Raw genomic sequence first — 24,953 nt, forward strand, 5'->3', positions numbered from 1 at the left:
GGCTTCCCTTTCTGACAACTGAAGCTCCCAGAGAGTGAGCTATGGTTACCACCTCCAAATGTGTCATTTGTCACTCTGATATCATCCCCAGAGTTAGATCTGGGCTACTTTCTGCTGTGCCCTGACATCCCACTGTCTTTATGGGGGCTTAAATATAGATGAAGAGGCCCCTCATCGGTGTTTTCCAACAAGACATATTAGCTCACTAAATCATTTTATTCTTTAGACTCTTTAATCTCCCACCCTTTTATCCCTAGCCTGTACTGGGGATTTGAAACTAGGACCACTGGCATACTAGGCAAGGTCTGTACTACTGAGATACACCCCATTTCTGTAATCTTCTCTAATGTGCCACGATAGTGAGGTAGAAAAGGCCTTGCTAGAGATGGTCTTTGTTTATGGTTATGCCTCATGCCCATTCCCTGTTTAAAAGATGTCAAAAACTCCTCTGGATAAGCAGACAGTTAACAACTGCAAAAACCAAATACTTGCTATTTGTAAACCACTGTGCTGGTGGTATTGTGTAGGATGAGGAAGCATGTTCCCTGCCTTATGGAACTAGAAGTCTATTCAAGAGGGAAAAAAATTGTGCTTTAAAGAACAAGAGAAAAATTACAAAATAAGGTATTAACAAGTGAAAAATAATACCCTACAGAACTAATCGAATTTAAATGAAAGACAACAGTAGCATTTAAAAGAAATTTAATTGAAATATCTGAATTGGAAATCAACTAGGCAAAAAATAAATGATTTCTCCTTTTTGTAAAGATGCATTGACTTATTCAAAAACAACTAAGTCACCTTTGCCTTGGGAATAAATAAAAGCACAGTAATGCAGATGTTACCTTCAATTTCATCAGAAAGTGTATTTAAGTGCTGTATTAGAAGCAGAAAAGAAGCAGAATAAAATAGTAGAACTAACTTCTTAGGAGAGATAGTATTCATGTTAACCTTAGGAATATTATTTAAAGGAGGAGGCAGAACATGTAGGAGAAAATAATACTAATTTGGTTTTCTAATAATCTGGGAGAAGATATGACCAGGCTCAAGAGTCAAAGAGCATGCTTCTAAACTCTCCTCCCTGGCCCAGAAACTAACCAAAATATATCCATCAACTGGGCTGTGCACCCCTCTTCTGGGATGCTGAGTGTCAGTGGCATAAGCAAATGAGACCTGGATTTGATCCTAGCTCTACCACTGCTGGAGGTGTCACACTGAACCAACTGTGTCATTTTCCTGAGCTTCTGTTTCCTGCTGAATGAAATTGGGTTTAAAATATCAACTCAGTGGGGTCGTTGTATAATCTAGGGTAGGTGCCTAGCATACCACTTGTCACTTAGTCATTCAATAATTGGTGGCTGCTATTGTTGTTGCAATTCTCTTGAGAAACATTTTGTATATAAAAAAATCCAGGCATGTTAATGAAATGATGCATATAAAAGCCCTTGGAATCTCAAGAAAGGCACACTACACTTCTCAGCAGCTATTGTTACTGTAAACATTATTATCTGTTTTTCATCAGAAAGTCAGTGGGTTTTGACAACTGCTTATATCTGGGAAGTAGTGAACTCACAGAATAAATAATCCACATCCACTCGGAACAATTCAAACAAGCTTGGAGCTTGTTTATACAGCACATTTCTTTGGAAATAAAGAGAGAACACATCTAGCCATTAGCATATAGGGTAATCACGCAGCTGTCCTTGTCATGTCTAATTAAGGTAAAGAAAGCAGCATGGGGCCACCTACTTCCCTGTGATGCTAGTTTCATGATCAAGTTCTCCCATGGATGAGTTATTTACTCTTGATCATATCCACATATATCAAGTTTTTTTTCTCTTCTCACCAGTGTAATGTCTGAGTTCTTATCAGAGAGAGGCCAGACCAACCTCTCAGTTATTCTGTAGATCTGATAAGAGAAATGAAGTCAATTTGTAAGGCTTCTAGCACCCAGAATATGTTGTAGATCTGGAAGAAGAGAAGATGGGGTTCTAGGAACTGCTTTACTTTGAGGATGAAAGAATCAACAATGGCATTTTGAAGTGCACTGGATGGAAAGATTTCACTCTCTCTAGTTATCCTTTTATCTTAGTGTTAGCTGTAGTTGATATATACAGTTTTGGTAAATCTATAATCAAAGCAGAAAACAGTAAAAAGACAGAACTATAGACTTCTTTGTGCCATTAAAACATATTTTCTTGGGGCTGGGGATTTAGCTCAGTGGTTTTGCTGCCTGCTGCACAAGCCCAAGGACCTGAGTTCGATCCCCAGTACCAAAAACAAACAAAAAAACATATTTTCTTGATAGAACTGTTTTAGTAAATTGATATGGGTTGAGCATCTCTAATCTGAAAAGCTGAACTCTAAAATGTTCCACAACTTTTTGAGGGCTGATATGATGCCAGAAGTAAAAAATTCCACACCATGGAACTTTGTTTTATGAAGAAAATTATCAAAATAATGTTTTAAATCACTTTCGGGCTAAGTGTAAAAGATGCATATGAAACATAGATGAATTTTGTGTTTAGACTGCGTCACATCCCCAAGATAGATTGATCTATCTATCTATGTGTTATTATATTATACATGAATATTCCAAAATCTGAAAAAATCAAAAATCTAAAACACTCCTGCTCCCAGGCACTTCAGATAAGGGATATTAAACCAGGATGTTCAACTTGTAATACATTGTGTGCCCATATCTCTATGTCATAATATACTTATCCAGGCCACACCCCACTTGAACAATCATGATCAATTTCAAACAGTTCCCTTACACTCTTAAACTTAGTATAAGATCATTTACACAAATTTCACCAAGTAGAATTATGTCTACTACAGACTGTTACCTGTTTGGAAAGAGCTGAAAATAATAGCTGTCTCCAATTGAGGGTATATTATGTTCTAGGTATTTTAATGGTTTTATATAACCTCTTCACTCTCTAAAAGAGGATGAATGTAACTACAGTAGCTGTTATTTACTGAGTGCCCACTGTACCCCAGGAAGTATGTTTCACATGTCTTACTTTTCCCTTCACAATTGCCCTGCAAGACATGATTATGATTTCCAATTTAGAGATGAACAAACTGACCTTCTGGGCTGTTAACTGTGTACCTCAGGACAGCACGTGCAGGGTAACAGGACTGAGACTGGTACCCAAGTTGTCTGTCTGAGCCTGAACGTTTTCTTTCTCCAAAACCTAGCTGCTTGATAGATTTCTCACAATTCAGGACCTAGTGAAATGGAGCTACTTGCCACAGAAGTTAAGACTCAAGGGAATACTTGGAAGAGTGAATATTGGGAAATGTTGAAATAGTTAATACTAACAGTTGGTTATCACTTACTTTTGAATATTTAAGGTTTGAAGGGTGGTTTCTCATTCTTGAGTGAATTTAAATTTCATTTTTGAAGCGGAGCCTGCACTTATTAAACATAATTCCTTGGTTTAGAAAGAAAGAAGGCGGGGGGGGGGGGGGCGGGGGGGGGGGGAGATTTCTACAATGTACTTTTCCTTTTCACTTAGTTCCCCTAACAGCTGCACATTCAGGTTGGCAGTGATTAGTTCTACAACTCAGCCATAAAGATTCCAGAGTTCTTGATTGAAACCAATAAAGTCTAAATTGCATATTATTTGGCATCGGAGTTGCATGGAATCGATGTGGCATTTGAATTGAAGCCGCCTCCCTACTGCTTCCTGTTGCAACGCCAGCCCCATTAAAGATAGGCTGGTAAAGGATCCAGATAGACTGGGCTCTGGGGTCCCCACTTCTGACCACAGCCTGACGTTTAACGCAAACAATTCTCTTCCAGCCCAAGCAGCTGTTCTGGAACAGCGACTGCACGCGGCGCTGCCGCTGTTTCCGGCGCAACCTGATCCAGTGCGACCCGCGCCAGTGCAAGTCGGACGAGGAGTGCGCCCTGCGCAACGGGGTGCGCGGCTGCTTCAGCACCAAGACCTCCTACTGCCTGGCGGCCGGCGGCGGCGTCTTCCGCACCTTCGATGGCGCCTTCCTCCGCTTCCCAGCCAACTGCGCCTTCGTCCTCTCCACCATCTGCCAGAAACTGCCCGACATCTCCTTCCAGCTTATCATCAACTTCGACAAGTGGTCCTCCCCCAACCTCACCATCATTTCACCCATCTATTTCTACATCAACGAGGAGCAGATTCTCATCAATGACCGCAACACGGTCAAGGTGACCAACCTAACCCTTATTCTTAAGAAACGTACCTGGGAAACAAGGGTTTGGCTAATGGACTGTTTATTGTGGTTGTCCCAGCTACCAAGTTCTAGAATAATAAATAGGTGATTGCTGGCCATACACAGATGGCCAGATATTAAAGAATTGAAGCATAAGGTTCATTCCAAAGGCCTTGCAGGAAACTTCTCTGGGGGCCATAAGACTAGCATGGGTGCTAATAGATCTTCAGATGATAAAAGGGTAGATAAATCAGCTTTTATTCTGGATTAATTTCCAAAAGCATCTCGTTTGTTTTTAAGAGCCTTTAAAATTATTCTTGGCTCTTCCCACCTGTATGTCAACCAGCACTCATCTCTGCCGTTCTTTCTTAAAACTAAGAGAAGGCAAGGTAGGTATACCTTGCCTATAAAAACAATTACCTCAATAAAACCTGTGGAAGCATCCCCCACTGTCAGAGGCCCCTTGATGACATGCCAAATGAAAGAAAATAGGAGGCTGAAAGAAAAAGGAGGCTGAATATGGTGAACTTTTCTTACGTTCACTCTTCCTTAGGCTTGTTGCCTGGCTGTGTGTGTGTGTGTGTGTGTGTGTGTGTGTGTGTGTGTGTATCTTAGGCCTATGTATAAATACATGTGAAGCTCCTGCCCACCTCTGTAACTACTATCTGACTTGAATTCCTTCATTCCTTCTACTTTAGAAGATAATCAGCTCTGATGAACTTGTGACAGGACCTCAGTCTCTCAGCTGAACCAGGCTGGTCACAGCCAATGGACTAGGTTCCATCACTGTGAGCACAGATTAGATGAGGAGAGAGCCACATTAACAGTTTTTGGAATTGAGTGTCTGTATCTGCTTTCCACTACTGGCTTGGATAATCAAGCATTGAGTATATCTTTATTTGAAGTCATCAAATAGGTTAGTATCCAGCATTAGGAAAAAGACTGGCTGTATTTTGCAAGCTAAAAAGAAAGAATCTGGATTTTAATACTGGTTTTTAACTTCAGTGAAAGCTGTACTGTTTTTGACATTCCGGTTCCTGTTGTGAATTGGCCCACATGGACACAACTCCTTTGGTCCACGATACAAGGGCAAGAAAGTGAAAGTATCCACTCGAGATAGCAAAATTGATATTGTTGCTGAACAAAATATCCCAAGCTAGCCAAAATAGCAAAGGCATTTTTTTAAAAAAGGCATCTGCTTTTTTATGAAACAAAAATTACTAATAACCTGTAGGGGGAAAAAACAATTTACTTTGTAAGTACAGGAAATATACATTATATTCTGCCCCAAGGGCTAAGAAAAGAAAATGTTATAAAGCAGGAAAATGACAAATGCAGAAAATACTGTGCCTATCGGACCTCGGGGATGGGAGGGAAGACTCAAGTTTGAAGATTATAAACAAGAAAGCAATAAACATGGCAGTGTTTCCCAGGCTCATTTTAACTGTGTACAGGATTAGGATGCCATTTTCAGTCATTGGTTTATACTACAGAAAGTTTTACACACATATCCACTCATTGATTATGATTTATATGGTTCTAAAATTTTTGTCTCTTTCATTGTCCTCTCCCTCTTCTGCTCCATAGTTTTCTTCTTTTAGGGGAACCATGGAGAATACGGGGGTAATCACTTCCTTTTCTCCTCCTTCAATAGGTGAATGGCACCCAAGTGAATGTTCCATTTATAACTGGTTTGGCAACCAAAATCTACAGCAGTGAGGGGTTTCTGGTGATAGACACCAGCCCTGACATCCAGATATATTACAATGGTTTCAACGTCATTAAAATCAGCATCAGCGAGAGGCTACAGAACAAAGTGTGTGGTCTCTGTGGCAACTTCAATGGGGACCTGACTGATGACTATGTGACCTTGCGGGGAAAGCCGGTGGTGAGCAGTGTGGTGCTAGCTCAGAGCTGGAAAACCAATGGTATGCAGAAGAGGTGAGCCAGTGTACAGTTTAAACCACTAGTGGGATGACTCCAATCTTCCCACATCCAGGGGAGGTGTTAATGAGGAGTGCACTTCCCTCGACCTCCGTCACCCTTCCTCTCCTACAGAGCATGACTTTGGAGTTTTGATGCTGCAAATAGGCATATCAATGACCCCAGAAATTTCTTGAACTTCTGAGGAAGGAACTGGGCTTAGACAATATGACTAAATGATCATTGCCATCCAGCCCATCAGCTAAACAGAAGAGTGTACCCAGGACTAGAACTCTGAAGCTTTGACCAGGTGCCCACCTGAGACCTAGCTGCCCTTTGCTGGAGGAAGAATTAGGAGTTGACTCAGAAGAAGGAAGGCAGCCCTTTGCTCCCTAGTGCTAGGCCTAATTAAGTGACCTTGACTTTTACTAGAAGATTTGATTGGGATGGTGCAGGCAGAAGTTGTTAGGAATCAGCAAAGGCTTTTCAAAAATATAAGTGTCATCAAGGTTATTATCAGCCCCACCTCAGGGTAGCTGAAATAAATGAGCTAAACAAGTTATTCCAAACGTTTTTAATTTAGGATTCCTCTGGTCTGTGGAATTATATTGAGTCCTTTCTGGAACTATAGATGGGCTTCTCTTTTCTGGTATTCCTTTGCTTGTACAATGGCTCAAACTCCTTTTGCTTTATATGCAAGATATCAGGTAAATACATAGTTGAAGAAAGGATGGTGTAAGCCCTCTTTGACCCTGGCCCAAGTGTAAACAGAATATGCATTATATGTTAGATTATCCTGTGAATTATGGGATGCAGAGCTGGGAAGAACCTTGGACAATATCTAGCCCAGTGTGTTCCTCTCCTTGGTGAAACAGAAGCTAAGACAATGGCTTATTTACATGAGGGGGCCTGGGAAGTGGCAAGCCAGCACTAGACTACAGATTTCCTAATTTGATGCTTTCTCTGGAATGGCACTCAGTGACTCATACATAGAAAGAAGACAGCCTTGGGCTGAGGGTGCAGCTTAGTGGTAGAGAGCCTGGCCAACAAGCATGAGGCCCTGGGTTTGATCCCCAGCACCACCAAAAATAAAATAAGTCTTTAGAAAGAAGACAGAATTGGACATTTAAGGCATTATGGGTCTTCCAATGATAAGCAAAATTCAACTTTCTCTTGAAAATTTGTGATTCTGCTTAGACTTTTCCCCCTCCTTTCTCTCCTTCCTTTCTTTCCTTTTGTTTTCTTTTATAAACTATCACCAGTTTGACACCAGCTTTGGGAAAGCTTACTTTTAGTCTCTGATAGCTAAACTAGAACTGGTTTACAAGGCTCCTGGATTACCTTTCAAATCTTTAATTCTGCCAACTATCTATTGCTGTTGCTATTGGTTATCCTGTCCATAGCTATCGATGGTTATTATATCAAAGATATCAATGGTTATAACAAAGTATTAATGGTTATTATATCAATATCTGCCTTTTGTGTGGCACTTTGGTTATTAGTCCATTATTTTATTTTACCTCTACTGTATCCCAGTTATATAAACAATAGGGATTACTGTTTTACTTTCTTACATGGATAAATGGAGACCATTGTTACCTGACTGACATCCTGAAGGTCATGCAGCTAATTGTCATGGGAATTGCCATATAATGCTAGCACACACGTCCAGTGTGGTCCTACCTTCCGCAGGAGATCTCAGATAGTTGTTTTTGCTTCACTTATTCTGACCAGTCCTTTTGCCCCCAGCTGCAACGAGCTGCAGTTCTCACAGTACACAGCCACATGCGACAATGTGCACATCCAGACGATGCAGGGCGATGGCTACTGCCTGAAGCTCACTGACATGAAGGGCTTCTTCCAGCCCTGCTATGGGCTCCTCGATCCCCTCCCCTTCTATGAGTCCTGCTACCTGGATGGCTGCTACAACTACAAGAAGTTCCAGCTGTGTGGCTCCCTGGCTGCCTATGGGGAGGCCTGTCGCTCCTTCGGCATCCTCAGCACAGAGTGGATTGAGAAGGAAAATTGCTGTAAGAGAATTATTTTATTTCTGTGGATTCTTGGCTGATAGTACTGCTTTATCTAGAGATGACTGGTCCTCTTCATATTTTCTTACTGATCTGCCTCCAGGGGTAGAGAGTAGGGAGTTTCAGTAGAGATTCAATGAGGAGCATTCCCAGGGCAGCCTACCCCACCTGACCAGTGATGGAATCTGAAAAACAAACAAACAAACAAACAAACAACAAACTTGGGAAGATGAGGGTCTCTTGGTTGCAGGAGCAAAGAGACATAGTATAAGACTCTTGATTGATGTTAGTTCAAAAACACAACTCTCTTGGTTTCTTTGACATGATTCACAGCCCATATCAGAGATGGGATGTATATGGCAAGTGGCAAGGTGAATTGAAATTGAGCTGGCTTATCTGCCAGTTGGAAGGAAGCTGCAGTTGGATTTATAAAGGGATCCCATAAACTAGATAGTAAAATAAAGACCTGTAGATTCTTGTGGGGTTTTTTGTGTAGTTAAGAAAATTATTTCATTGTCTTTGGTATGTCCATTATTCATTTTCTTTCTGTGTTAATCAAATAGATGGACAGAAATGTATTAAAACACATATAAACTTGCCATATACATACATGTGTGTCCATACATAAGTGGCCATTCCCATTAATGCAGTGTGATACTATGATCAACAGAATGTGTGTTTGTACCCAGAAATACAACACCCATCCTATGTGTATATACAGGTACCAGTGTGCATACAGGCCTATTCCATACACACATTTATAGACTAAACCCGATCAAGTGTAGGAGTGTACAAATTTGGAATCTAAAAACATTGTAACTAATTAAAATATATATTTGGTGATTTAGAAAAGTGTTAAGCATATTGCTAGTCTGTTGAAAATCTACAGAAATGTTTTAATATTTTACTCTGCTGCATTAAGAAGAAATACTTCACATAACTTTAAAATGAAGTGTTCTGAACTTTGAAAATTATCTGGAATATATATAATACATAATATATTATATATATATATTAAACTCAAAATTTCCCTTTGTTTAAGAGAATATCTTGATTACCAGTTGGCAGATGGACCATTTTATTTTAAATGAGAATTTTTCTTCTCTTCCTGTGGATTCTAAACTCTACACTTTCTCTCTGTAATTTCCCTGAGTTGTTCTCATACTGTGTTAATTAGCCGCACCATTCACTGACTGGCTGCTGTGTGCTTGGCACTGTGTTATATGCTGAACACACTGAATGAGTGAAAGGGTCTTAATAACAGGAAGTCTTTACAAATAAATATGTCTACGTGATGCTGATGGCTTCCCAGAAATTAAGACAGGCTGGCAGTAAGCCATCCATGTTCTACCTCAATTACTTATTTACCAGAGGGCTGTGGCAGCAGAGTCAGATGAGGTGTATGGTGCTGTATTTTGTTTTTCCTCTTTTTCTCTGCATGCAACTATATCTGTGTTGAGAATGCTTAAAACCTACTCCCTTAGTCTTTTCAGGTATACTACACATGAATATACTGTTATTAACTATTACCATGATGTACAGCAGATTGCTTCAGTTCATTCCTAAATGAAATTTTGTATTCTTTTTAAATTCACTTTTTAAAAATTCTCTGTGCTAACTTAGCAATGCTGAACATTTGTTTCTTTAGCACTAACCATGGTGATAGTTATCTTGACAAGAAAGAGATTCTTTAAATAAAGAATTTATAAAGACTAAATTTAAATTTAAAAATTCCTCTTAAAGAAAATGCTCTAAATTAGTTTATCTCCAATAGAGGTGCAGAATACTTGTGGGCAGTCTGTTACAGAAATATTGTTTCTAATAACATGGATGTGATATATTGTATACACTTGCAAATATATTTTACTTATAGTTCTACCCTTTTGACAAAACACGGCTGTTAGGCCAGTGCTGGTGAATTATGTGTAGGTTTTGATTCTTTTTTTTTTTTTTAAATCAAGTAGATGTTTATGGAGAATGAACCAAAGTAGTCCTTACACAGGTTATAGAGAACCCCTCTGGGATTATACTGGTCCTGAAATTTTCATTATTGATAAAATATTTATTGAGGACTAACTATGAGGTGGCTGGGTGCTGAAATATAGAGATAAATGTTTGGAAACCTACTCTTTATATAGCTATAAAGAGAGAAATTTGAGCAACTACAATATGCCAAAGCAGGTGCAGTAATCATGCCATACTTTGGCAGGGAAGAATGTCTGTGTATTCTGTCTTGCCGGGTACTTTCATGGTGATCTGCAATAAATATTAGCTTTGAAATGGGGGTATGATACTTAGCTTGAGGATTATTTATGAAAGTCAAATGCACTAATTCACTTGAAGCCTGAGTCTCAGTGTCAGGCCCTTACAAGCATTTACTACTAGCTATTGCTATTGTTTTCTGGAAGGCCACCTTGTCTTGGAACTTGGAGCTGCCATATGAGCATATCCAGTTGGACTAAAGTGGCGAATCCTGTGTGGAACCAAATGCCACTGTGTGTGGGTGTGAAAATCATGTTGTGCATGTTTCTGCGTGTTTTCCTTTTTAGCAGGAGTGGTTGAAGATCCCTGTGTGGGGGTGGACTGTCCCAATCGAACCTGTGAGCTGGACAATGGAAGAGAGCTGTGTGGCTGCATTGAGCCACCACCCTATGGAAACAGTGAGTGATGAGTGCCACCTCTCACCCTGAAGGGGCTGTGGAGGCAGGCCTGGCAGTGGTGGTGCAGGACAGCCAGGGAAGGACTTTAATGTGTCCCACTCCATTGGTTAGAAACCCAAATAAAGCTTTCAAGAACATTGAAGCAGAACAAAGAGGCAATCTGACCACTTTGAAGTAGGCTAATATTCATTTCTTCATGGCTACATCCTTTTCTTTAATACACTGTAACACTCAAATTTGTACAGTATATGAATGGAATCAACCAGTTTCATCAGAAGCCATGTTGAACATCAAAGATCCAAGTCTATCTTTTAGGCTCATTAGAAAGTTGGTTTGATACCAACAGGAAGAAATTCAGAGGAAAGGGCCAGGTCTCTGAAGCCTGGAGGAAAGCCAGCTTTCTCTGGCCCTGAGCTTTTTGGTCCTGAAGATGCAACTAAAATGTCTGAAACAAGCAACTAATCACTAGGACTCTTGGTTTTGTTCCTAACTGTAGTTTATCAGTCTGAGCCTACCTGGATGTCAGCCTGAAAGTGAGCTGCTATGCAGCTCCACACCTTTTCTTAAACCAAGCACCTCAAAGATGTGCTAAATTTGACATCATTTGAGAACGGAAGTCTAATTAACTAAAAGGCTCCATAGGAGGGACAGCTGTGTCACCTAGACAGATAAACATATTTCTCTCTGTTTCTATAGTGCTTTTTATTGGGAGTTTATATACTCAGAGAAAATGTCAACTGGTGTATCACTGTGTCAATTCCTGGTGCTTGCCTGGGACTCAGGAGGTTCTTCTGAGCTGGATTCAGCCAGGGCTTTGGGTATGACCAGGCTAGTGCTGCTCTAACTCAGGTGTGCTGCTTAGGCAGGCCAGAATGTGCCAGATTCTGTATGTCACTTACAGGAAAGAAGCTGTCTCCCAGTGTGTGGAGGAGGAAGGCCTGGGTTACAAAGAAAAGACAAAATGCATTTTATTAGTATTTTTGTCTTTTTAATGAGCCTCTACTGTGTTATTGCTTTGAATGAATTAAAATATTCATTTGGTGTGATCAAAGCTTAATGAGAAATGCTTACAGTCTGAGTAGAGATCTTTTGCCTCTAAAAAGAATGGCAGTGGGATGCCTCTTCCCACCTCTGTGGCAAGACTGACGCCCACCAATTGGTTTTGTAATAACTGTTTTCACAGACTCTCACGACATCATCGACGCAGAGGTGACTTGTAAGGCAGCTCAGATGGAAGTGTCCATATCGAAATGCAAACTCTTTCAGCTCGGCTTTGAGAGAGAGGGTGTGAGGATCAATGACAGACAGTGTTCCCACATCGAGGGAGAGGATTTTATCTCCTTTCAGATCAACAACACCAAAGGGAATTGTGGAAATATTGTGCAGGTGAGAAAATGGGTCAGGAAAGAGCACCTGGCAGAGGAAGTGACAGCTTCTGGTGTTTGCACATTGATTGTCCCTAAATCAGGGTGGTCTAGTTAGAAATATGCTCTTTGGGGGCCGGGGATTTAGCTCAGTGGTTCTGCCGCCTGCCTCGAAAGTGCAAGGTCCCGAGTTCGATATCCAGTACCAAAAAAAAAGAGAAAGAAAGAAAGAAAAAAGAAATATGCTCTTTGGAGAACAGCAAAAGGTATGTAAAAAATAAAAGACAGCAGGGGCAGCCATCATTTGGTGCTAAATAGTTGATTGAACTGAAAGAGCACAATAAATTATGTTTCTTTCCTTCCTCTGTGATGCCTGCTGTCATCATTTGTTCTGTGTATCTTCCAGATCGTTGTTGCCCTTCTTAGGTTTCTATTGTCCTTTTGGGTAAATATACCTTGGCTTGGCTATATTGGGTAGTAAGGATATCCCAAACATCATTTAACAGCCTAGCAAAGTATAGCATGGTCCCAACTTCTAGTGTCAGATTTTCTGATATATGCATTAGCAAAGCATCTTGCTTCTCTTCTTGATCTTCCTGTGGTGTGTCTTTTATTCATGACTCTGCTCATTAATGCTTTCATCAGAAGGTGATAGGAATAAGGAGCTGAAACTCTCACACTCATTTTGCTTCTTATAGGTGTGTGGTAAAAGGTTTGGTGGAAGAGAGATTTTGAGTTAAGAATTTTCAATTCAATTTATATTACCTCACAATGGCAATATTTCATGCTTCCCTGGCTCAGGTTCCCATAGATAACTGGGGGTTGGTGGTAGTTAGAATTCAGTGGGACATGGAATCTACCCTCTGTGGGTATTCAAGGTTATCAGACTGAAGGGTACTGTTGACATCCATTGTAGTACTTTTCCCCCCAGTAAATGCTGAGGCTAGCTTCACATTGATTTATACTGGCCTCTGGATTATATATGGAATGAAGCCATTTCTCCACTTTCCGGGATATGGATATAAAATGCAAGCCACATTCTCACTCCCAGATTTAATGATTTCTGACCTCTCCTTGGTCTGCAGTCCAATGGCACTCATATCATGTATAAAAACACAATCTGGATCGAAAGTGCCAACAATACAGGAAACATTATCACAAGGGACCGCACAATCAATGTGGAATTTTCTTGTGCTTATGAGCTGGATATCAAGATCTCCTTGGATTCTGTGGTGAAGCCTATGCTAAGGTAAAAGATTGTATGGGCTATGCTTATTGCTTTGTCTTTCCTTGACAGTTAAGGTTAGCATAATCAAAACTTATCGCATTTACCTTTGAAGCACTAGGGAAAATATAATTCCTATTTCCTGAACCTAAATGCTTTAGACCAGCATTGATCAATAGAATTTTCTGTGATGTTGGAAATGTTCCATATCTGAACTAGTCAATACAGTAGCTACATGTGGTCACTGAACACTTGGAATGTGGCTCAAGGGGCTGAGGAATTGAATTTTTTATTCCATTTAACTTAATTTTATTAAAGTATAAACCCCTTGCACCTAGATGGTACCATATTGGACAGCACAAGGACTTTACTACTACATGCTTTGCCTTGCTTCTTTTTTCTCAGGTTGAAAAATGGCAGGTTTTTTTCCATTCCCTCCCTCATGACTATTTCTGTTTTAGTGTCATTAACCTGACAGTTCCAACCCAAGAAGGCAGCTTCACTACCAAGATGGCGCTCTACAAAAATGCCTCCTACAAACATCCTTATCGCCAGGGTGAAGTAGTATTGACTACCCGAGATGTGCTGTATGTAGGGGTCTTTGTAGTTGGGGCTGATTCCACCCATTTGATCCTCACACTCAACAAATGCTATGCTACCCCTTCCCGAGACAGCAATGACAAACTCCGATACTTCATCATTGAAGGAGGGTGAGTAGCTTTTTGACTGATGAGTCTCAGAGTTTTTAGTATACATTGTCTACATTATTTTTTAGGGAAAGGAATAGGAGCTTGCATTTCTTGACACCTTCAGAACCAGCATTTTGTAGTGGAAAGTTAATCTAATTTCCATAATCTATGAAGCAGGTTTTATAAGCCTCATTTATATTTATAGATGAAATCAAGCAACTTGCTTTATTGCCATACACCAAGTCAATGGCAAATCCTCAAGTCCTGTGGCACTTACTACAAGATGCTTTGTTCTCATTGTGATCACAAGGGAGGGTGGTGGTGGTATTTTGTCCTGATACTTTAACCTTCAATTCAAAAGGAATGTGGAATTTTGTAAATGAAAGAATGCAATCAGAGTGACTAAGGCCATCTATCAAAAGAAAACAGAAATTAGAATACAGTAGTCCCCCTCTTATCTGAGGGAAGCACATTCCAAGATCCTCAGTAAATGCCTAAAACCATGGAGAGCACTGAACCCTATGTATGCTGTTTTTTCCTATATAAGTGTGATAAAGTTTAATCTATGAATTAGGCTCAGTAAGAGTTTAACACCTAAAACAATGATAAAATAGAACTATTATAACAATATGTTGTAATAAAAGCTATATGAACATAATCTTTTAAAATCCTGCTGGACTATTCTCACCCTTCATCTTCTCATGACAATGTGAGATGATGCGGGGCTGACCTAATAAAATTAAGGAGGCATGGGATGCAGGCATTGTGTGTGGTGTGAGACTACGTATAAGGGTCACTTGAACACAAGCACTCAAATACCACAACAGTAGATGGCTACTAAGTGACTAGAATCAGGTAGCATACACAACAGGCATACACTGGGCAAAAAAAGATTCATGTCCTAGAAGGATAGAGTGAGACTGCACAAAATTTCCTCATGCTATTTAGAATGGCATGCAATTTCAAATTTATGAGTTATTTCTGGAATTTTTCATTTAATATTTTCATACTGTTGATGGAAACAGTAGAAAGTAAAACTGTGGATAAGACATACAGTATGTCTTAGTCACCAGGACAAAGTACCTGTCACCTACAGCTGAAGGAAGGAGACATTTATTCTGGCTCATGTTTCAGTTCAAAGTCAGAACAGCAAGGCAGAGGAGCATGGCAGAGGAAAAGCTGCTCACACCATGGTGGACAGAAAGCAGAGAGAGTCAAGGGAGGAACCAGGAAGGGAGAGATAACCTTCCGGGTCACATTGACCGGCCTCTTCCAACCATACCCAACCTCCTAACAAATCATCTATAAGCCCCTATAATCCAGTCACCTTCCGAAGGTCCTACCTGTGATCCCACGAGGCTTTAGGAGGACATCTAGGTATAAACCATCACACCAGAATGGCCTACAAGCTCAATAAGTTTCTTTTTATTCACCACTACATATGCCTACCACTTCATTTATTTCCTGAAACATATTGGTTACACCACAACATTTACTGAATAAATGAATGAATAAATGAGAAGAAAAGAATTTAGACCAAAAAACAATAAGAATAATTATTTTAATTTTTAAAAATCACTTAATGATTATGTCAGGCAATTTATGCATATAATAATAAGTTTTACAATATTTCATTTTTTTAAACTATATATCCTTTTATTGGTACGTTTTAGGTATACAATATAATGATATTCATCATTGGAAATTTGTACCTTTACATACTCTTGGTTCTTATTTTTTTCCCCCTTACCCTGCCCTCCCTTCAACCCCTCCATGCCTCCCTATTTACAGAGACTTTGTTTCCTTTTTTTCATTTTCTCATATTAATTCCATTCCCTTCTTTCCTTTCCCCTACCCCTTCCCCTTTGCCCCTTTTCTTCCTATTTCACATTATCTATTATACCTTTTAGTTCTTATTTACACTTTCAGTTTCTCACACTAGAGAAACTATTCGATATTTACATGTGTGTCTCATTTATTTCATTTAAGAGTATAGCTTCAATGTCCATCCATTTACCAATAAATGTCTCTAATTTCTCATTTTTTATGGCTGAGTAGTACTTCACTTTATTAAAAAACCACATTTTCTTTATCCAGTCTCCAGTTGATGGGCATTTGGGCTGTTTCCAAGTTTTAGCTATTACAAACTGTGCTGCTATGAACATGGGCACACATATATCACTGTGGTAGGATTCTTTTAATTCTTTGGGGAAGATCCCCAGCAGGGGAAGAGCTGGGTCAAATTGGACTTCCAGTCCTAGTTCTTTGAGGTATCTCTATACTGATTTCCACAGTGGTTGCACCAGTCTACACTCTCACCAGCCATGGAGCAGTGTTCCTTTTTTCCCACAGCCCCGCCAGCATTTGTTATTGGTTGATTTCATGATAGCAGCCATTCTTTCTGGGGCGAGGTGGAATCTCAGCATTGTTTTCATTTGCATCTCTCGAATGACTGATGATGTTGAACATTTTTTCATATGTTTATTTGCCATTTCTACTTCTTTGTGAGAAATGTCTGTTCATTTCAGATGCCCATTTTTGGATTGGGTCTTTAAATTTGGGAGGTCGGATTTTTTTTAACTTCTTCATAGATTGTAGATAGCAGACCTTTCTCTAAGGAATAGCAGGTGACAATTTTTTCCCACATTGTGGGTTGTCTCTTCACTCTGTTGGTGGTTTCTCTTGTGCAGAAGCTTTTTAATAAGAAGAGATCCCACTTGTTGATTGTTTGTGCCAGTTCACAGGCAACTGAGGTTTTGTTCATAAAATCTTTTCCCACACCAGTGTCTTCAAGAGTTCTACCAAAACTCTGTTCAAGCTGGTTCAGCGTTTCTGTTTTAATATTTAGATCTTTAATCTATTTCCATTTTAGTTTAGTGCATGGTGAGAGATATAGGTCTAGTTTTAATCTTTGGCAAGTTGAAACCCTGTTTCTCCAGCACCATTTATTAAAGAGGCTATCTTTCCTCCAGTGAGAGTATTTGGCTCCTTTGTCAAAGATGAGGTGGCTGAGTGTCTCTGCATCTTGTAATCTTTTCCACTGGTCCTCAGTTCTGTTTCTTTGCCAGTACCATGCTGTTTCTATCACCATAGCTTTGTAGTATAGTTTCAAGTTGGGGATTGTGATACCCCCTGCCATATCTCTGTTACCTAGAATTGCTTTTGCTATTCTGGGTCGCTTCTTGTTCCAAATCAATTTTTGGATTGTTTTCTCAAGGTCTGTGAAGTATGCTGCTGGGATCTCAATTGGGATTGCATTGAATCTACATAGCAGTTTTGGAAGTATGCTCACTATGTTGATTATTCCTACCTAGGAGCAAGGGCTATCTTTCCATTTTCTGATATCTTCAATCTCTCTTTTCAGAGTGCTATAGTTTTCAGAGAAGAGGTCTTTGATTTCTTTAGTTTGATTCCTAGGTATTTCAGTTTTTTGGATGCTATTGTGAAAGGAATTACTTGCCCTATTTCTGTCTCAGTGAGTCTGTTGTTTGTGTAAAGGAAAGCTACTGATTTTTGTGTGTTGACCTTGCATCCAGCTACTTTACTGAAGTTGGTTATTAAGTCTAGAAGACTTTTGGTGGAGTTCTTGGGATCTTCTACATAAAGTATCATTTCATCTGCAAATAATGACAGTTTCATTTCTTCATTTCCTCTCTTTATTCCTTTTATTTCTTTCCCTTGTCTAATTGCCATGGCTAATGTTTCCAAGACTATATTGAACACGAGTGGTGATAGTGGGCATCCTTGTCCTGTTCCTGATTTTAGTTTGAAGGATTTCAGTATTTGACCATTTAGTATGATATTGGCTGTTGGTTTTTCATAGATGGCTTTTATCAGATTGAGGTAGAGACTGTCTATTCTATTTTTTTGTATGGTTTTTATCATAAATGCATGTAGGATTTTGTCAAATGCTTTTTCTGCATCTATGGAGATGATCATCTGTTTTTTGTCCTTGGCTCTATTGATATAGTGTATTACATTGATTGATTTGTGTGTGTCGAACCACCCCTGCATCTCTGGGATGGATCCCACTTGGTCAGGGTGTATGATCTTCTGCATTCTATTTGCTGGTATCTTATAAGGATTTTTTGCATCTATGTTCATTAGTGAAATTGGCCTATAATTCTCTTTATTGGTTGGGTCTTTCCCTTCTTTGGGGATCAAGGTGATGCTTGCTTCCAGGAATGAATTCAGGACTATTGCTTCTCTTTCAATTTCATTGAAGAGTTTAAACAGTAGTGGCAGTAGTTCCTCTCTAAATGTCTTCTAGAATTCAGTGGTGAAGCCATCAGGACCTGGGCTTTTCTTAGTCGGTAAGATTTTAATTATGTTTCCTATTTCATTGATTGATATTGGGCTGTTTAGAATTTTTAGGTCTTCTTTGTTCAACTTTGGTAATTCATACGTATGTAGGAATCTGTCCATTTCTTCTGTGTTTTCCATCTTATTGGCGTACAGTTTCTTTAAGTAGGTATTCATGATCCTCTGGATTTCTGCTGGGTCTGTTGTCATTTCACCCTTTTCATTCCTAATTGCATGGATTTGGGCCTTTTCTTTCCTTTTCCTGATAAAGTTGGCTAAGGGTTTGTCGATTTTGTTGATTCTTTTGAAGAACCAACTCTTGGCTTCATTGATTTTTTGTATCATTCTCTTAAGTCTCCATTGCATTGATTTCTGCCCTGATCTTTATAATTTCCTCCTTTCTATGGGTTTTGGGTTTGTCCTGCTCTTCTTTTTCTAGAAGCTTGAGGTTCAGCATCAGGTTGTTTAATTGGGCTCATTCTGTTTTCCTAATATGCGTATTCACTGCTATGAATTTCCCTCGTAAGACTGCTTTCATTGTGCCCCATAGATTCTGATATGTTGTACTGTCATTGTCATTTAATTGAAGGAACTGTCTGATTTCTTCTTTAACTTCTTCTGTGACCCATTGGTTATTCAGAACTGTGCTGTTCAATTTCCATCTGTTTATGTAATTTTTGCAGTTTCTTTTGCTATTGATCTCCAATTTCATTGCACTATGGTCTGATAATATACAGGGGATAACTTCAATTCCTTTGCACTTACCAAAGTATGTTCTATGAGCAAGTATATGGTCTATTTTGGAGAACAACCCATGAAAATAATGAATGAAAAGAATGTGTATTCTGATTTTGTGGGATGGAAGACTCTGTAAACATCTGTTAAGTTCATTTGCTCAAGAGTTTGATTGAATTCTAGTATTTTGTTGCTTGTTTTTTGTCTAGTTGATCTCTCTATTTGTGACAATGGGGTATTGAGATCCCCCACTACTATTGTATTAATGCTTATATGATTTTTCATGTCCGTTAGTATTTGTTTTATATAGTTGGGTGCACTAGTGTTTGGTGCATAGATATTTATGATTGTCATCTCTTCCTATTGGATTGTTCGCTTTACAAGGATGTAGTGTTCTTCTTTTTCTCTCTTTATCAGTGTGGGTTTGAAATCCACTTGGTCTTCAAAGGGGATACCTACTCCTGGTTTTTTTCATGTTTCTATTGCATGGAGTATTGTTCTCCACCCTTTAACTTTCAATCTATGAGTTTCTTTTTGATTTAAGTGTATTTCTTGTATGCAGCACATTGTTGGATCTTGCCTCTTGACCAATTCTGCCAGTCTGTTTCTTTTGACTGGTGAGTTGAGATCATTAACATTGATGGCTGTAACTGATACATATTGAGTTATCATTGTCATGACTTTTTCTTTTTGTTGGATTCTCCCCCTTTGCATTTAATTTTTTATTGTGCCTGATGGATTCATTTGGCTGTGCTTCCTGGGGTTGTGATCCTCATTGTCTTTTCCTAGGATTTTTTCTAAAATTTTTGGTGTGCTGGTTTGGTATTCACGAAGTTCCTAAGGTGATCTTTGTCATGAAAGTATCTTATTTCTCCATCAATTTTGAAAGATAGTTTTGCAGGGTACATCAATCTGGGTTGGAGGTTGTTTTTGTTTAGGGCTTGAAATACATCACTCCAAGCTCTTCTTGCCTTGAGGGTTTGCATTGAGAAGTCTGCTGTGATTCTGATGGGCTTTCCTTTGTATGTGATTTGTTTCTTTTCTCTAACTGCTTGTAGAACTTTGTTCTTCTGCTGGGTTTCTGGAATCTGAAGAATTATATGCCTATGTGTAGATTTTTTTGATCAAGGCTAATTGAAGTCCTATATGCCTCGCTTACCTGTATGTCAAGTTCTTTTCCCCTGCTTGGGAAGTTTTCTGCCATCACTTCTGTGAACAGTTTTTTAATGTCATCTGCACTCTCTTCTGTTTCTTCATTGACTCCTGTCAGTCTTATGTTATTCTTCTTTGCATCATCTAGCAGCTGCTGAATTGATTTCTCATGGTCCCTTACAATTTTAAAGAAATTTTTCTTTTCCTGGTCATTAATTACAATCTTGTCTTCTATATCTGAAATTCTGTCCTCACATTGGCTCATTCTGCTGCATAGACTGTCAATGGAGTTTTTAATCTCCTGGAAATCTGTTTGCATCTGTTTTATATATTCCATTTGTTTCCTATGTTGTGATTCCATCATGTTCCTCAGCTCCTCTATTTTTTTATCTGTGTCCTCTCTAGATTTATCAATCATGTCTTGCACTATGGGCACAATCTCTGCTGTTATGTGAGAAATTATTTCTGATTTCATTTTTTCCAGATCCTCTTGTTGCTAGTTCATGGGTCCAGGTGGTTGAGTATCAGAGTGTTCCATCTCGTTTCCCTTTAGGGTTGCTGTAGATGATATGGAAGTCTGCTTCTGAGGCTTGTTTATGTGTCTTCTCATTTTGATGGGGGGGTTCCTGCTGGTGCCTGTGCAGTTCACCTTCTCTGTGCTGAGAATGGTAGTAGTTTGGCCTGGAAGCCTCCTTGTCTGCATTGGGAGCTGTGACACATTGACCCACAAGCCTCTTCTGTGCTAGGAGCTGTGACACGTTGACCCCTAAGTCTCCTCTGCTTTCGGAGCTGTGGCATGCCAACCCAGAAGCTTCCTCTTCCCGGGGAGCTGTGGCACATTGATCCAGAACTCTCCTCTGCTCTGGGAGTAGTGGTACACTGACCTGGAAGCCTTCTCTGCACTGGGAGTTGTGGCATGTTGACCTGGAAGCCTCCTCTGCTCTGGGAGCTGTGGCATGCTGACCCGAAAGCCTCCTCTGTACTGGGAGCTGTGGCACATTCCTATGTTTTTGTTTTTGTTTTGGTACCTGGGATCGAACTCAGGTCCTTGCGCTTGCAAGGCAGGAGACAGAACCACTGAGCTAAATTCCCGGCCTTCCAAACACACTTTTAGTAATGGTTCTGTGCTTTCAACTGCAGTTTTCATCCAAACACCTTCCTGGAGCCATCCCTCACATACAAGTCAATGGAAGGGGATGACATAAAGTGCAGTTACTTCTCAGATAAAGCAGCTAGAACTCTTGCAGTATGGCAATCAACTCCACTACTATAAATATGTGAAACAGTAGTCATGTCAGTGTCTGTCTCTCTGCACTGCAGATTTGTGCAGGACATCTCTATCCACCCTGTATTGTGAATGGTGCTTTGGCCCAGAAACCCCCATGCAGTTCTGCTGCAAACTAAGCACCTAGTGAGCTGTCATCTTTGTCCTAAAAACTTGAGATTAGAAGCCAAACACACTTTTAAGAATAGTTTTGCGGGGCTGGGGATTAAACTCATTGGTTCTGCTGCCTGCCTCACAAGTGCAAGGACCTGAGTTCAATCCCCGGTACCAAAAAAAAAAAAAAAAAAAGAATGGTTCTGCAATTTGAAATGGAGTTTTCATTAAAGCATTCTCTTGGTGCCAGGTCTCCCTTACAAGTCAATGCAAGGGGATAACATAAAGTGCAATTACCTCTCAGAGAAAGCAGCTAGAACTCTTGTTGTATGGCAATCAACTCAACTCCTGAAATGATGTAAAACAGTAGACATTTCAATGTCTGCTTCTGTGCACTGCTGATTTGTGCCGCACCTCTCTACAGGGCTTATATGGTGAATGGGACCTTGGCCTAGAAAGTCACATCCATTTCTCCTGCAAAGGGCCTGGAGAGCTGTCTACGTTGTCCTAAAATAATTCATTCTTAACAGCTTTACTGCATACATAATTTACATGCAATGAAATTTACTTGTTTTAAGTGTAAAATTCAGTGATTTTTAGTAAATCTGCAGAGGAGCACAAATATCACCAAAATCTAATTTTAGAACAATTCTATCACCCAATGCAATAGTTCTTAAAGCAAGTGGCTATATTAGTCAGAATTATAATTGGTAGAGGCAAATTTAAATTAGCTTATGCAAAAACGCAAGGTATTTAATTGTTACAAAACCAAATCGCAGGAGTGAATGTAGCTGTCAGGACACTTTTCTTGCTCTGTCTTTTATCTTTGCTTTCTCTCTCTCTCTCTCTCTCTCTCTCTCTCTCTCTCTCTCTCTCTCTCCTCCCTCCCCCCCCAACCCATTGATCTTCTTAATCACTAGCAATACTGCCCTTGTATACTTATACCATGGTCACCATTGAGGAGAGAGCATTCAAAATTCCAACTCGGGTAATTCCAAGGAAGGAATATGACTGACCTGACTCACCTGTCTAGGATCACTTGTCTGTCCTTCTTTTGGTGAACGCATCACTGAAATTGCCAGGCCTGGGTCAGCATCCACCCCTGTGGTGGGTAGGGGGTGTTTGGGATACTATAATTAGCTTTGTGTTGGGGACAAGAGGAATGGTGCCTCAAAACAATAGGTGTATGGCTCTTAACAAATAATAGACATGTTGTATTTTGCAGATGGAACAGGTTTGGAGAAGTTAGGCATAGAGCTCATCCACAGCCATCCACCTAGCAAGGGGTAGAGAAGGCATCTTCCTGGGTGTCAGGACATACAGCTCCCCAATGGACCAGGCATGGTGTATAACATGGGTTGCCACTGTGTTGTAGAATTTTTCTCAAAGTCCTCACCAAGGCATTTGTCTCTTTGAATTGGTGTTCAGCCTTATCGGAGATGAAGGGAGGGATTTGGTGACTACTTGGTCTCTTCCAATCATTGATGCTGTTAATGGCATGCTTCCCTTTTCTCCATGTTTCTTGCCTCCCCTTCCCTTCCCAAAGTAACAGTTAAGACTCGAGCCCCTCTATAAATATAAACCGAGATTACAGAGCTGGTGTCTCCTCTGAAGGATGATGTGGTATTTAACATTTTTAAAATAGTATTTAATGGACTTGACCCAGAGAGGGAGAGTGATCCAGCGAGCATGTTCGTAAATCTCAGGTTACCCCAGGGTCTGTTTGAATAAAGGCCTTCAAATTAAACTGTTGTTAGGTGGGAAATGACTTTGTCATTTGGGAAGATTTGAATCCATCAGTCCTTCTAACCTTTCTTGGAGGGATGTGATTATTTTTTTTTCTGTTGAATTTATGGGAAAACTTGACACTCATTTCTAATGAATGAGCAACAAAATGGATCCACTTTAGTGTTTTGGAAGGCCAGCTGTGTGGAGGTAGCACCAGCTTCTGACAGTATCCCAGAAGCCTAGGGAGATACTGGCCACTTCTACCTTCTCTTCATGTGCCTGAACAGAGGGGAGGACAAGTGTTCTTTGTCAGGGGACGAAAGGTTCTCATGCTTAGCTTGTTTGCTTGCTGTAAGAGAGGCACCCAGGCAGCTATCCCTTGTCCCATAGGCCCCTTCACTCTGCTGCATGTTTTTCTTTTACCTAAACTTCAAGCCATCTCCCAGGAGAGAGTTGGTGGTCTGAATTAGAGGAAAGGTCTGTGTGAAGACCAGAGGCTGCTACCATTTAAGAAGCCTTGAGCTGATTTAGATTATCCAAATGAAGAATGATAAGGAAAAGCATGGCACATTCAGTTTTTCTTTTATGGCATTTAAGAGACTATTGTCTTGAAGATCATCTTGCTCTTTGCCTAGAAGATTAATTACAAAACTTAATAGGTGTGAGGATGCTGAAAAATAACTTCAATTTTTAGTTTCCTTTATTGCTAAGCTATTTAATCCTGTGGGCTCAAGGGAAAGAAACATAAGAAAGAAAGAATCACCTTCTTTATCATTTAAAGAGCCTCTTGACTCTTCTTAGGCCCACCTTGGACATAGCAGGACAATCCGTTCATTCATTCATTCATCCATCCAACAAAGATTTTAATATTCACATTGTACAGTGTGCTGGAACCACAGTGGGGATGGTGACTTGATTCTTGCACTTTAGGATCTCAAAGGGGTGCTGTTGGCAAATCCAGGAAAGGCTACCAGTTCCTGGTTGCTCAGGATGTGCCTAGAGGATGCCATAGACTGGTGCAGAGGAAAGAGCAGGAGTTATGCATGCGAAGAAGAGCAAAAATACCTTCCATTGGGGAAAACATTCCATGAAGATGCTGGAGCACAAGAGAGTGGGATACATTGGGGGAACTTTTACATAGTTGAAGCAAAATCTTTGTGCCTGAGTATGTCTGGGCTGTGACTGGATATTAGTGCAATACCACAAGAGGGAAGAGAGTTGAGAGAAGAGATAATCCCCTCTGCCAAAATGATTCCCCACTGCATCCTCTATGACACTGCTTTCCCATCTAGCTCCTACCTATTTAATGTGCGGGAAGAGTTCCCATTGGGGTTTGAATAGAGAGCCCTTGCCAACATTGATAATTGAGGAAAGTGCGGAGGAAGTAAGAACTAATTTTATGTTTGTTAAATTGTTATCAGTAAAACACAGCATTATGAGGGGGTGGACTGAGGACTTGAAGCATGGGGAAATTGAGTTCAGTCCTTAAAGTCATTTGGTTTTTAGTTGTAGTGAAGACACTAACTCAAGGTGATATTCAATTTTTCAAGGCAGACCATGAGGGAGTGAT

The 24,953-nt window shown here is 40.0% G+C and overlaps 1 protein-coding gene across 1 annotated transcript in view; it reads left to right on the top strand.

The window, feature by feature from the left end:
- Positions 1 to 24,953, top strand: part of Tecta (tectorin alpha) — an 83,221-nt gene that overhangs the window by 55,059 nt on the left and 3,209 nt on the right. Inside the window, exons 14-20 of the mRNA XM_021249082.2 lie at positions 3,812 to 4,195; positions 5,855 to 6,141; positions 7,873 to 8,153; positions 10,700 to 10,810; positions 11,994 to 12,196; positions 13,260 to 13,423; positions 13,861 to 14,109. Of these exons, the coding sequence (XP_021104741.1) occupies positions 3,812 to 4,195; positions 5,855 to 6,141; positions 7,873 to 8,153; positions 10,700 to 10,810; positions 11,994 to 12,196; positions 13,260 to 13,423; positions 13,861 to 14,109 (1,679 nt within the window). The remainder of the gene's footprint in view (positions 1 to 3,811; positions 4,196 to 5,854; positions 6,142 to 7,872; positions 8,154 to 10,699; positions 10,811 to 11,993; positions 12,197 to 13,259; positions 13,424 to 13,860; positions 14,110 to 24,953) is intronic.

The sequence above is a fragment of the Heterocephalus glaber genome, unplaced genomic scaffold (genome assembly GCF_053883595.1).
Source record: "Heterocephalus glaber isolate CG9 unplaced genomic scaffold, H.glaber_assembly_v1.0 deba00001431, whole genome shotgun sequence".
NCBI lineage: Eukaryota > Metazoa > Chordata > Mammalia > Rodentia > Bathyergidae > Heterocephalus > Heterocephalus glaber.